The sequence below is a fragment of the Andrographis paniculata genome, unplaced genomic scaffold, assembly GCF_009805555.1.
Source record: "Andrographis paniculata isolate CXL003 unplaced genomic scaffold, ASM980555v1 Contig36END, whole genome shotgun sequence".
In the NCBI taxonomy this organism is placed as follows: domain Eukaryota; kingdom Viridiplantae; phylum Streptophyta; class Magnoliopsida; order Lamiales; family Acanthaceae; genus Andrographis; species Andrographis paniculata.
The window spans coordinates 1,574,342-1,587,042 of NW_026137569.1; the positions used below are offsets into that span (position 1 = coordinate 1,574,342).

Consider the following 12,701-nt stretch of genomic DNA (forward strand, 5'->3'; position numbering starts at 1 on the left):
CCAATGGGGAGTTGAAGAATCCGCGTCAAGTTCGGGCTGTCTTTGAATATTCTCAAGATTCAGGCTCCTTTCGCAATCACTGCTCCAAATCATCCAGGATTCGCGTGTCGTCTAATAATCTTTTTTTATAATCTCAGCATTGTTGTTTTCCTCCTCGTCGGATCACGTGTGGATATTTTGGCGCCAAGATTCTTGGTTTCTGCGATATCCGCCGCCCCTCCATGTGCCTCGCGACCTCCGGAGCGCCTCCCGTCGACATGTCGTCGGAGAATTCGCCTGCGGACGCCGCTGATGGCGAAGAGAGCAACCTATTGCCGCCTCTGAATTTTGATGTGGTCGCTGATGGAATTTACCGGTCTGGATTCCCTGATGCTTCGAATTTTCAGTTGCTGAAAACCCTAGGGCTCCGATCAATCATGTTCGTTTCTATTCGGGAACTTCCTTTATTGTATCTGTCTTCCTTCTTTTTATTTTTTGACTCTTTTATGCTTCGAGGTTTGAAATCACTGACTTTGTTGTTGTGGTGTAGATACTTGTGTCCGGAGCCCTATCCTGAAGCAAATGTGCAGTTTCTGAATGAAAATGGCATTCGTCTCTTCCAATTCGGCGTTGAAGGATCGAAGGTACTTTTATGTTTTGATTTTGCTTGCGACGAAATTGAAAACATGTTCTGGTTTTAGAAAATACTTTGTGTGCATTATCTGTTTTGTGGAATTTTGTAATTTTGTATTCGCATATGTTTTCCTTTTCCTGATATTGTGTACAGTATCTTGATACTGAATATGTTTTCCTTTTTCTTCGTTAGTAGTTGCGTAAGAGAGTTTTCCACCTAGTGGAAGAAGAGTTTTTTTTGGGTTCTATATTTCAGTATTCTTCCTGGTTTCACTTGTTTTGCGGGTAATTTAATATAATTTACTGTGTCCACCTGCCATGTGGATGAAATATCCATTGTAAAGGTGTAGAATTATACACTATACTTTCAATTGTGAAATTCTTCTTTTTTTTTTTTTTTTTTTTTTTTTAATGACTGATGTAAAAGTTGTAGGATGAATGAAATCTAAATCAATTAGCGTTAATTTTGTATGTTGAGAATTATCTCTATTTAACTAGAGGTTTTTTAAGCTTTAAAGTTTTGAAAATAATTAATAGTTGAGTATTGCACTAAGTCCGACAAGGCAAACCATGTATGGCAGGTAGACCTGAAAGCGTCGGGGTTTGAACCCATGACCTCACAGGACAATAATCGAGCTATTTTGTTCATATATTTTGTTGCTCCTTAATGGGGAATGTATTCAGATAATTAACTCTCCTTGAAAATCACAAATTTCTGCTACTGAATTGATAAGAAATTAGCTTCTTGAATTCCTTATACTTGGGATATCTAATTTCCAGAAGATTATAGTAATAATATGGCTGCTAATCAATGGTAGTTAATGTTCAACATTTTTTGGGTTTGAGTTTTTGTATCTGAAACTTCATATGCTATGCAGGAACCATTTGTAAATATTCCCGAGGAAACCATTCGCCATGCGTTAGAAATATTATTAGGTATTTCACCTTTTTAAACCTTCTCATCTACGTAATCTTCCCTTTGAGATGTTTCCAATCACATAGTTGCCTACAGACAAGAAGAACCATCCGCTCCTAATTCACTGCAAACGGGGAAAGGTGCGCTATAATTGTATCCTTATTATTCATCCTCATTGCGCCGACATGTTAAGATTACTTGGTCTAACATATTATCAATTTTTCCTTTTTTTGGCGATAAACAGCATCGCACTGGTTGTCTAGTGGGGTGCTTTAGAAAATACCATAACTGGTCTCTGGCTTCAATTTTAGACGAATACCAGAGGTATGCAGGCGACAAAGCCAGAGTTTCAGACATGAGGTTTTTAGAGCTGTTCGACGTCTCCCAAGTAAATCTGCCCTTTCATGTCGTGGATTGAAGATCATAGTGTTACCTACTGCTCAAATCCCTGGTATCTTTTCTTCTTCTTCTTCTCATAACGCAATTCTAAATACAAAAATTCAGAGACATCAAGTTTAAAAAGAGATTATTCTTACAATCCAAATTCAAGTCAGTCATTCGCTGAATCTCATTGTTTCACCAATTTCTTCTTTACACCTTCATGGAAGCTATATGCTTTTTATACACTGCTGCACATGATTGAGATTGCGGAGATCACTTCATTCTCACACACACACACACATATATATATGTGTATATATATATAATGTGTGTATGTGTGTGTGAATTAATGTATAGATAGAGATAGATAATGTAGATATGAATGTAGTGGATGATTCTAGTCCAGTCAAGGTATTAGATCCCTGTCCATATCACTAAACAATATGACATCCAGCTAAGTCCTCAGAATTGGATTAGATTTTTGGGCCATCTTTAGTCATATCATCCTCATCTAAAACCCCTTTTTTGACTACAGCCTTCCTCTGGGATATGTCTTATTCTGCTTTACTCAAGAATTATAATCTAAAATCGGAACCATACAAAGTTGAGGTCAACCAACAATCTCCCTTTTAATTATTCTCAAATCTCAAAGATAAGACACTAATTCAACCACCACAAGACTTTATTCCAATCACACTCCTAAGAACACAAAGAAGAAAACTGACTACAAGCAATTTTCATTTTTCACTGCACCTCACTTAAGCAGTTGCAATTGGCCCCAATTCAGCACTGCTCTCCATCTTCTTGAAGGCCTCGAATCTTGGCTCCTTTGCCTGGAATTTCACCCCTGCATACAGCTTCATGTAGTCTTCGAACACGAATTTCGGGTACCGGCAATTTTCCCCTTCCTTCTCCACCAGCGCCGGCGCCGGGTATATCACAGCGTCGCTCCCTGGATTGTAGAACGACGCTATCGACATCCTTGCCCCCTCCGCCTGCGCTATCACCCGATGCATCACGCTCTTGTACTTCCCGTTTGTGATCACCTTCAAAGCCATGCAAAGATTGCTCGTCTTACTTAAAAATTTAAAAAGGAAATAGCGTAAAAATGTGAAGTTTATACCTCGAGCTGATCGCCGATGTTGATGACGATGGAGTAGCGCAAGGGCGGGACGTCGAGCCAGCGGCCGTCCTTGAGGAGCTGGAGGCCCGGGACTTTGTGATCCTGGAAGAGGAGGATGATGCCGCCGGCGTCGGTGTGCTCGCGGAGGCCCTTGATGAGCTCCGGCCGGGGGCACGGCGGGTAGTTGCTGACTTTGGTGCCGAAGGTGGGCCCGTTGGACCCGTGGAAGGCCTTCTTCAGATAGCCGTGCTCCAGGCCCAGATTCTCGCAGAGCAGGTCCAGGAGCAGCTCCGCCAGCTTCTCCAGCTGGGCCGCGAAGTCCTTCATCACCTGCCTGTATTGGTCGTCGAGGTCCGGGACTTCGGAGATGTTGGAGACGGGGAGGTGGCGGAGGAAGAAGGTGCTTTCCCAGTCGAGATTCTGGATCTCGGAGTCCAGACCCGCCATGGCGGCGACCTGGTCCCGGAACTTGTGCTCCATGCATTTGGTGTAGTGGTCCTTTGTGAGGCGCTCCACTGTGTCCAAGAACTCCGGCGCAATTCCATGGTTCATCACCTGCAATTGATTATTAATTTTACAAGTAATTAATTAATTCCATATATAAATTAAGTTTTTAAATTAAATGAATGAAAGCTAGGCTAGGCTAGGTGGTATAGATATACCTGGAAGAATCCCCAGTGCTGACAGGCTTGGCTGATGAGTTCCATTGTTGAAGACCTTTCTTCTTCCCTGCGGAGGTTGTCCATGTTCACCACTGGGAAATCCATTCTCACTTCTCACTGCACTTAGTTAATCTAATAGTTATATAATAAGGATGAATTGATAATAAATATGAGTTGGTTGGTCCCATGGAGTTGGAGGGGTATTTATAGATACATGGGTGTCCTCAAACAACAAATAATATATTTGTAACAGAATTTCGTCTCAGCTAACATAATTCTATTATTAATTTCGTCTATAATATCATAAGTAATGAAAAAAATAAATTTAAAGACGAAAAAATCTCATTACAAAAATAATATTTTCTTGTAGTATCCCAATTGTACCATAGATAATCAGCAGCAGCTATTGATTTGATTTGGTGTTTTGCAATTTCTTAAAAATGAAATAAAACAATTATCTACATATGACATGAATAAATGAGAATATATATTGTGAAGACACGACGAAACAAAACCCAATATTGACACGTATAATTTGAGTGTAGAAGGCTGCAACATGTCAGAATCTGGACGACTTCAATCCAAAAGGACAGTAAGAAATTCACTTGGCATTATTTATTACAGTAGTAACTGTGAAAAACTCGACATGAATATGAACAAGCTAGGGCATACAATAATTGGTGTCTTGCTCAACACGATGACGACACAGAGATAAGTCAAGAAAATGACTACCAAAAAAAAAAAAAAAAAAAAAAAAAAAAAAAAAAAGATCAACCAAATACATACATATATATATATTGCGTTTTGTTGTTTTTTTTTTTTTTTTTTCTAAACTAGTGAATTATTTAATTACTGCCTAACTTTATGCGGTGCCATGCCACTAATCATTATCCCTTGCAAAATATAAATGTTGCAACATGCATCATTAAAACCAGACATTGCTCTCTAAGAATGGTATAAGGGATTTGATCTATCAATTATATTTAGGAAATTAAATAATACATACATACATATATATATATCATATATATATATATATGTAATTTTAGTCTTTCTTTTCATTATTATTATTTTTTTTAATAACATGGGACTTCGCAGCCACTATCCGTGCATTGATAAACCTTCCGCTGACAAGGCAAGTCATGCTAAGCGAACCATGTGTGACAAGTGGAGCTAAAGTCGCCGCGTCTGAAGTTATTATTTTATGAAAAGGATGTAGAACTGTGGGGCCCACCACAAACCCTAATTAATTAATGAACCTCCAATCATGCATGGAAATAAGCTCTTGTACTTTTACATTCATTTCTACGCATGTGCATGTACCGCACTTTTCTATTTGGATTGTGTTGGAAATATATATTGATACGTTTGTTAATCCTCTCTTTTCTCCGTCCCATAAATAAGTATCTATTTGTTTTTTGCACGTAGTTTTATAAATATTAGTATTTTATTGGGATATAGTAGGAATAAAGTAGAAATGACTAAAATAACCTTATTAGTATGTGTGATATAAAGGTAATAATGACATTTGTGTAATATATTGTAAATTGTAGGGGTATTTGTAATGTTAGGTAGATAATACAGTTACTAAAAAAATGAAATGGATACTTTGTCATGAGACGGACTAAAATGGAAAAATAGATACTTTGTTATGGGACAGGGGAGTATTAATTTAAATTAATTAAGTAATTATTGTGGATGCTTATTTCATAATATAGTTATAATAAATTTAAATTTTCATTATTGATATACAATTTTATTTTTCTAAAATCCAACAAATTGAGCATCACAAAATAATTTAACTACATTGTTTTGGTCATATATATATTTAACTTTAAAATATTATAATAAAATAAAATTTTGATAGTTATTACTTAAATATATATAAGTTATTTTTCCACCATTTTGTTTGAATTCGTTATATATTTCAAAACACAATTATTTATCTTTATCCTGTATCTCTAACAAACATATACGTACAATCACATGTATTGTCTTAATTTTCCCATCAACGTATGTGTGTATATACATATGTATATATATTTATATATATATATATCAATACATAATTCAAAATCTTACAGATTGTTCAGATATAGCAGGAAGATATTAAAATTTAAATTAAAATAAAATTTTAATTAATATATATTAGTATATATTTGATTCAATGTGTTGAATATAATAATTTAAATAATAAAAAACATATATCCAACTAAATTATTAATGTTTTAAAAATATATATTAATAATAAATAGTATCATTCAGATTCAAAGCACCAAAAAAAAAAGACCATACATACAACACATAAATTTTGTAGATAGATTTAATTTATATATTTTATTAAAATATAAATTTTAATAAAAAAATCCATCATAAATACTACTCCATCCGTCCCACATACCATATCCACGTTGCCGTTTCTGTCTGTTTCACATTCCATGTCACTTTTCTTTTTTTGGAAAATAATTACACACTTTAATTTCATATTAAATTTTTTAAATTTTTTTAATTTTAATTAAACTAATTAGTTATCTTAATCTTAATTTATAATTATTTATATTATAGGATAATTATTTTCACCAATATATTCTTAATTATCTACTAATTATACAACTTCTAAAATACCGTGTCTACAGTGTAGCAGACACGGTGTATTGGAACTGAGGGAGTATTTTATAGATAATAAAACTTTATATACTACAAAAATAAATAATATTTATTTATTTATATTATAAAATTAGAAGTAAGTTCCATTTAAAATTTTTTAAAAAAATAAAAATGAAATGAAAACAAATAATAATAATAATAATAATTAAAAAGATAGTATCACCTTAAAGTCCAATTTGTAACCGAACAGACCTATATATATATATATATATATATATATAAGTTAGGTAATTTTAGGTAGTAATAGTGAAATAATTGATGCAATTAGAGTGTACATTTGAACAATAATGAATGTTGTTTTGAGTGTTTATAGTTAGCTAATAATTAGACAATTAATTCGATCGGACATGCATGCATGCAGCTAGCTGGAATATGATTGGCTGCATGAATCTCGCCAACTACATATATAATTTATTATTCCAGTTTTACCATGTCCATGTTACCATTTCTGTCTGTCTCGTATCTCATGTCATTTTCATTTTTTAAAAAATGACTACTCATCTTAATCTTATTTTAAAATTTTTAATTTAATTTTTTTTAATTTTAATTAAACTAATTAATTATCTTAATCTTAATCTATAATGATTTATATTATAGATTAATTATTTTCATTATATCTACTAATTATATTTATTCTAAATTCTCGTGCAAGACACCCAATATGGGCCAGAGGTAGTATATAGTAATTGATTTTCAATGCAAAATATTATAATTACATATACATTCAACTCTACAGCTGCTAAATATCTGTCTAAAAAATAATTTTATTTATTTTTTTAAAAAAAAAAAGTCAACTAATTGATTGAGTTTTTGTTGGAAATTATAATGTAAATGTTAGAGACTGATAATTTCCAAAGAGTTGACGAAAATGAAGTGATTGATGTGTCCCAAAATCGATCATATTATGGGTTGTGTTTGCCTGTAGTTTCTTTTTTTTTAAAAAAAAAAGATATCATATTTCCTATTTATAATTCTTTTAAAAAAATATTAGATCGACTTTATATTTTACTGTATTACTTAAAAACTTAATTTTATATTAAAATTGCATCAATTGAGTATTTATATTCTGTTAAATAATTATTTCAATTGAAAATTTTATTATTCAAATTATAAATTCAACTCTAAAACCTATAAACAAATTACGTCAATTGTAAGAACTATATCTGCCTCAATTTCTAGAATGTTTAATAATTATAATTTATAAGTAGAGTTGTAAGAAATTGATATTGGGCCTTAAATAAGAATTTATGACTGGGCTAAAGTGGAATTTGGACCGAAATGTATGTTTCAAAATAGACCTATATTGACTAGTGAATTCCATTATAAAAATATTAAACTAAACTACAAATTAGTTGAATTTCCATATTATTTTGTTTGTCAAACTTTTCAAAAATTTTATTATTTATTAAATTTTTTTTCCCTAAAAAACATTAAATCAAATAATTATTTTTTAATTTTTATATTATATTAAAAATTAATCATATTATACAACTATTTCAATTCAAAATTTTTACTATTTAAATTCTAATTCAAAATCCAAATAAACATATATTGAACTACAAGAAAGTATCCAACTGCACACAAAAACTGTTAGGAAACTTTATGTAAAACTAGTGGGAGAGTTTTATTTTTATTATTATTAATTTTAAATTAGTTGTTTAATATGATCCTTTATAAAAAAATATATATATAATTTTTTTATAAATATTTTAGTAATATATTATATAGTAAAAAAAAATAAAAATTGAAATGCTCGGCTTCCTTCTACAAGAGCTGTCTTCCCAAACCGAAGAAGACCATTTGGGATGCAAAACATGAAAAAAAGGAGTTTGAGGATTGAGAAATTCACTACAAAGGTTGTTTGGTGTGAGCAAAGTCACCTGTAATAACTCCCACATCGGATTTGGACAAATTTAGCCTTCAAAAATGAAAAAGCCACCATTGCTTCACCAATATTTGCTTTCTTCATACACAAAATCCAACTTTATTCATGCTAATCCTGTGCTTAACCATCGTATCTTGTTCTGCAATACACAATATTTGTATCTATATATTCCGACATTCGTCGCCGTCGTCGTTGTCGTTACGTCTAATCTTTACGATGTTTATCTCCGATCGCCGCCTTCCCCTGCTTGTGATACTTATTTTTGCCGATCTTCTTTTTCCATGCATTGCCGAAGAAAGAGGCCTTTACGTCGTCCTGCTCGACGGCAAGCCCGTCGCATTTCGTCAAGAATCGACGACGAATGAAAAAGGAAGAAAGGCGTTTTTCGACAGGTAATTAATTGACCAATGCAAACTACATAGAGTTTGCTAAGATGTAATTAATGACCCTAATGTTTATAAAGATTAAGCTTTTAGGTGTGATGATCATTTATTTTTAATTTTTCAGCGAAGCTTCGAAGGCTCACGCGAAGCAATTGGCCGACTCTCATGATCGATTTCTTCAAACCACGTTGGATGCCGGGAGCTACAACAAGCTCTACAGCTTCAAACACGTCGCCAATGGATTCGCCGTTCATACGACTCATTCTCAGGTTACGTCAACGTCAATTCCGTTCAATACAAGTTATTTTAACTTTGGTTTATACTATGAGAAGCTCACGGTTTTGTCGAAAAACAAATAGGCGAAGAAATTTGAGAATGCTCGCGGAGTAAAGCTCGTCGAGAAAGATCGAGGCGCCAAATTAATGACGACTCACAGCCCTGACTTCCTCGGATTACCGGCGGTTTGGGCCCAACGAGGAGGCGAGAGGAATGCCGGTGAAGGGATCGTGATCGGGTTCGTCGATTCGGGAATAAATCCCGTGCACCCTAGCTTCACTAACGATATCTTACATCAATATACTTCGAATATATCTCATTTTTCCGGAGCTTGCGAGGGCGGCCCTTTGTTTCCCCCGACTTCATGCAACGGGAAGATCGTTTCGGCGCGGTTTTTCTCTGCGGGAGCTCAAGCCGCAGCTCGATTAAACACGTCTTACGACATCCTATCGCCTTACGACGCAGTTGGGCACGGCAGGTTCGTCGTAATCGTTCGTGACTCTTCGGAGTCTTTTTTGTTAAATGATCATCTCATCTAAAAACTTAAACCTGTGTTTACAGTCATGTGTCTTCGACAGCTGCCGGAAATTACGAAGTTCCGGTGGTTGTCGACGGGTACTTCTATGGCCGAGCCAGCGGGATGGCGCCTCGCGCAAGGTTTTTATACGTTATAATGATCTTTTTTTGTGAAAGATACGCCTTTCCGGCCGCCTAAACTTCGTTTTTTTCCTTTTGCTCGACAGAATCGCTATGTACAAAGCTATTTATCCGACCATCGGAACATTAACCGACGTCTTGGCCGCGATCGATCAGGTGAGTTTTTCGTGTTATATGTTCGAAAAATGATGGGGAGGTTCTTACATCTTCGAAGTATATGCAGGCTGTCGCGGATGGTGTCGATGTCCTAACGCTGTCGATTGGTCCCGATGGGCCGCCGGAGGAGGGGACACTCACATTCTTCGGAGCTTTCGAACTGTTCATGTTGTCCGCGAACAAAGCCGGAGTTCTTGTTGTCCAAGCAGCTGGAAATCACGGCCCCGGTCCTTACTCGGTCATCTCTTACAGCCCGTGGTCCGTCGCCGTCGCCTCCTCGAACACCGATCGAACCTACCCGGGCACCCTCGTCCTCGGCGACGGCCATGAAATCAGCGGCATCGGACTCACCGGTAACGAACCTTTCGATTTATTTTCGCGGGTTTACGATTCCAGTAATCGAGCGACACTGTTTTCGCCGTTGATCAGCTCCGAGTTTTGGCGGCGGATTGCTGCTGTATCGGCTGGTGCTGGCGAAAGATGCCGTTAGGACGACGGGAACATTTCCAAGGACTCCGCAGAACGTCGATGAATGCCAGTCGCCGGACGCGCTCGACTCCGCCGTTGTGCGAGGCAGCGTCGTTATCTGCGGATTCTCCGCCGGATTCGCCAACGGGACGTCGACCCTAGCGGCCATTTTAGCCACGGCAAGAGCTCTCGGATTTGCAGGATTTGTCCTCGCCGCAAACTCGAGTTACGGCGACTTTATAGCCGAACCGATCCCCTTCGCTTCCCCCGGGATTATGATCCCGAGAGTTAGCAGCGTGCAAGTATGAACTGCAGCACATCAATTGACAAAAAGATCTTGCGAAAGAGTCGAAATGATGGTCGATTTTTTTGCGCGCAGATCATGTTTCAGTACTACCAACAGCAGACTATCCGAGACACCGGAGGTCGAGTTATACGATACAACGCCAGAGCCAGCATTGGTGAAGGAAGGACCGCATCGTACACGGAACGAGCTCCGATCGTTAGTAGATTCTCGTCAAGAGGACCCGATTACATGGACGAGAAACGGACTCCCGCCGACGTTCTAAAACCCGACATTTTAGCCCCCGGCCACCAAATTTGGGCTTCTTGGAGTCCCATGAGCTTTCTCAACCCCATGCTCTCAGGCACGATGGTAAATTTAAGTTTTTAGGTAAGATAATTATTTAATAAATTATTTTTTTTTGATCGAATTTTTAGGTCACAACTTCGCATTGCTATCGGGTACGAGTATGGCGACTCCTCACGTTGCGGGGATAGCTGCGCTTCTCAAGCAAAACAACCCTTCGTGGACTCCGGCCATGATCGCGTCCGCGATGTCGACGACGGCGAGAAATCGGGACAACCTCGGCGAACCCATAATGGCGGAAGGCTTTGCAGCCTACTCGATCTACCCGGCCGCCCCATTCGGATACGGCGCCGGATTCGTCAACGCTGCCCGCGCCAACGACCCGGGCCTAGTCTTTCCGGCAGGTCATATTAATAAAATATTTTTTCATTTATATAAAAATATTTTCGTAAATATAATATTTTCGAGAATGTACGGTTTTAACAGGATACGAAGACTACGTCGGCTTCTTGTGCTCTCTCCCCAACACTGATCCTGAGAAAGTGAGGCGGGCGATCGGAGAGGCTTGCCCGGCCGGCGCAATTTCCGGCAGACCGTCGGACCTGAACCTGCCGTCGGTGACGATGACGGCGCTTTCGGGGACGCGGGTGACGCACAGAGTGGTGAAGAATGTCGGTGACAAGCCGGAGACGTATTTGTGCGCGGTGCTGCCGCCGGCGGGAGTGGCGGTGAGCGTCGCGCCGGAGTGGTTCGCGGTGGGCCCGCAAGAATCGGCGACGCTGGAATTGAAGTTTACGGTGACGGCGCCGGGGGAGGATTTCAGCTTCGGGTTGATTGTCCTGACGGGAAGCTCCGACCACATTGTCAGAATGCCTTTGTCGATATTGCCTGTTTCTGTTTGAAAGGGGATTTTGATTATATTTGTAATGAAATTTAGATATGGCTGCTGTGATGGCCCATGTATTTGTGTGTATTATTGGGCTTGGTGTTATTTATTTTTATTAATTAATATTGATATGAAACAAGAAATAGTGTCCAATTGATATTTATTTTTATTAATTAATATTGATATGAAACAAGAAATAGTGTCCAATTGATAGGCTTAATTAATTTGTGACTGTAAAATTATAAATTTAAATCTATAATATGGTCACAAGTATATCTTCCCACAACCAGACTTTTATATGTATGGACTATGCTGACTTTCTTGTTTGTTCAAATGTGTGTGTGTTTTTTTATTTAATTTTATTACTTGAATTTTGTATTTTGTAAAAAAATTATTTTTGCATAAATATTTTATTAAATATTATTTTAACATGAATTCAAATTAATTTTCTCTATAAAAAAAAAAAAAAAAAAAAAAAACTAGGGGAGTAGAAGTTATCCTATTAATATGATTTATAGGTTATTGCACGAAAATTTGTGGGTTTGATGACCAAATGTATCAGCAGTGAACCTTATCCAAAAGTGTGTGTGTGTGTGTTCATTAATGGGGTGACACACAGCACAGCAGCGCCAGCCATATATGTCCATGCCTTTCTTACGTCATCCAAGAATGAGATTGAAGATTAATATTGATAATAAGTAAGAATATGAATGAATATCTATTGCTGTTTGTGAACTACTGATATTTTAGATTCCCTCGTCGTGCAGGTGACGCTAAATGCATATTTTTATTTGAATTTTGAATATACTTTTTTTTTATTTTTTTTATTTTTTTTTTATTTTAGATTATTTTGAAGTTAGTAGTGTTTATTTGGTTTATGACATTGTTGATATTCATTCCCACCCCTTTCTAAATGCTATTCTTATCTTATCACTATTTAGTTAAGTTTTCATTTATTCCACGAGTTGTCTATTTTGTATCAAACGGAATTCAATTTACGAGGAAATTGAGATCAATACAAGGGCTTATTTGGAAGCAGG

At 36.7% G+C, this 12,701-nt stretch overlaps 3 protein-coding genes across 4 annotated transcripts; 2 read left to right on the forward strand and 1 right to left on the reverse strand.

Annotated features, from left to right (window-relative positions):
- Positions 1-24: 24 nt before the first annotated feature.
- LOC127249557 (tyrosine-protein phosphatase DSP1-like) lies at positions 25-4,990 on the forward strand. Of its 2 annotated transcripts, XM_051272429.1 has the most exons (6): positions 25-418; positions 530-623; positions 1,491-1,548; positions 1,625-1,668; positions 1,773-1,979; positions 4,793-4,990. In XM_051272429.1, the coding sequence occupies exons 1-5, from the start codon at positions 222-224 to the stop codon at positions 1,944-1,946; spliced, it is 567 nt and encodes a 188-aa protein (XP_051128386.1). In that variant the 5' UTR covers positions 25-221; the 3' UTR covers positions 1,947-1,979; positions 4,793-4,990. The 2 variants fall into 2 exon arrangements, with proteins under 2 accessions (XP_051128386.1, XP_051128384.1); XM_051272427.1 differs by lacking the exon at positions 4,793-4,990 and having other exon boundaries at positions 1,773-2,107.
- Positions 2,518-3,945, reverse strand: LOC127249556 (1-aminocyclopropane-1-carboxylate oxidase-like). Its single transcript, XM_051272426.1, has 3 exons — positions 3,695-3,945; positions 3,033-3,587; positions 2,518-2,955 (listed from the first exon to the last, which is right to left on the reverse strand). The coding sequence occupies exons 1-3, from the start codon at positions 3,797-3,799 to the stop codon at positions 2,668-2,670; spliced, it is 948 nt and encodes a 315-aa protein (XP_051128383.1). The 5' UTR covers positions 3,800-3,945; the 3' UTR covers positions 2,518-2,667.
- A 3,468-nt stretch (positions 4,991-8,458) lies between the features above and the next one.
- On the forward strand, positions 8,459-11,796 carry LOC127249826 (subtilisin-like protease SBT2.4). The gene is made up of 10 exons (XM_051272841.1): positions 8,459-8,638; positions 8,754-8,898; positions 8,989-9,383; positions 9,467-9,562; positions 9,649-9,718; positions 9,786-10,071; positions 10,148-10,488; positions 10,566-10,833; positions 10,907-11,179; positions 11,262-11,796. Exons 1-10 carry the CDS (start codon positions 8,463-8,465, stop codon positions 11,675-11,677), a joined length of 2,466 nt encoding a protein of 821 aa, XP_051128798.1. The 5' UTR covers positions 8,459-8,462; the 3' UTR covers positions 11,678-11,796.
- The last annotated feature ends 905 nt before the right edge of the window (positions 11,797-12,701 follow it).

Excerpts from the sequence above, each read along its gene's own strand:
- LOC127249557 (XM_051272429.1), top strand. The coding sequence starts at position 222 with ATGTGCCTCGCGACCTCCGGAGCGCCTCCCGTCGACATGTCGTCGGAG. Across the intron at positions 624-1,490 it reads TCGGCGTTGAAGGATCGAAG|GAACCATTTGTAAATATTCC; the intron begins GTACTTTTATGT and ends TATGCTATGCAG. Across the intron at positions 1,549-1,624 it reads TGCGTTAGAAATATTATTAG|ACAAGAAGAACCATCCGCTC; the intron begins GTATTTCACCTT and ends AGTTGCCTACAG.
- LOC127249556 (XM_051272426.1), bottom strand. The coding sequence starts at position 3,799 with ATGGATTTCCCAGTGGTGAACATGGACAACCTCCGCAGGGAAGAAGAA. Across the intron at positions 3,588-3,694 it reads AGCACTGGGGATTCTTCCAG|GTGATGAACCATGGAATTGC; the intron begins GTATATCTATAC and ends AATCAATTGCAG. Across the intron at positions 2,956-3,032 it reads ACATCGGCGATCAGCTCGAG|GTGATCACAAACGGGAAGTA; the intron begins GTATAAACTTCA and ends ATGGCTTTGAAG.
- LOC127249826 (XM_051272841.1), top strand. The coding sequence starts at position 8,463 with ATGTTTATCTCCGATCGCCGCCTTCCCCTGCTTGTGATACTTATTTTT. Across the intron at positions 10,072-10,147 it reads CAGCGGCATCGGACTCACCG|CTCCGAGTTTTGGCGGCGGA; the intron begins GTAACGAACCTT and ends GCCGTTGATCAG. Across the intron at positions 10,489-10,565 it reads CGAGAGTTAGCAGCGTGCAA|ATCATGTTTCAGTACTACCA; the intron begins GTATGAACTGCA and ends TTTTGCGCGCAG.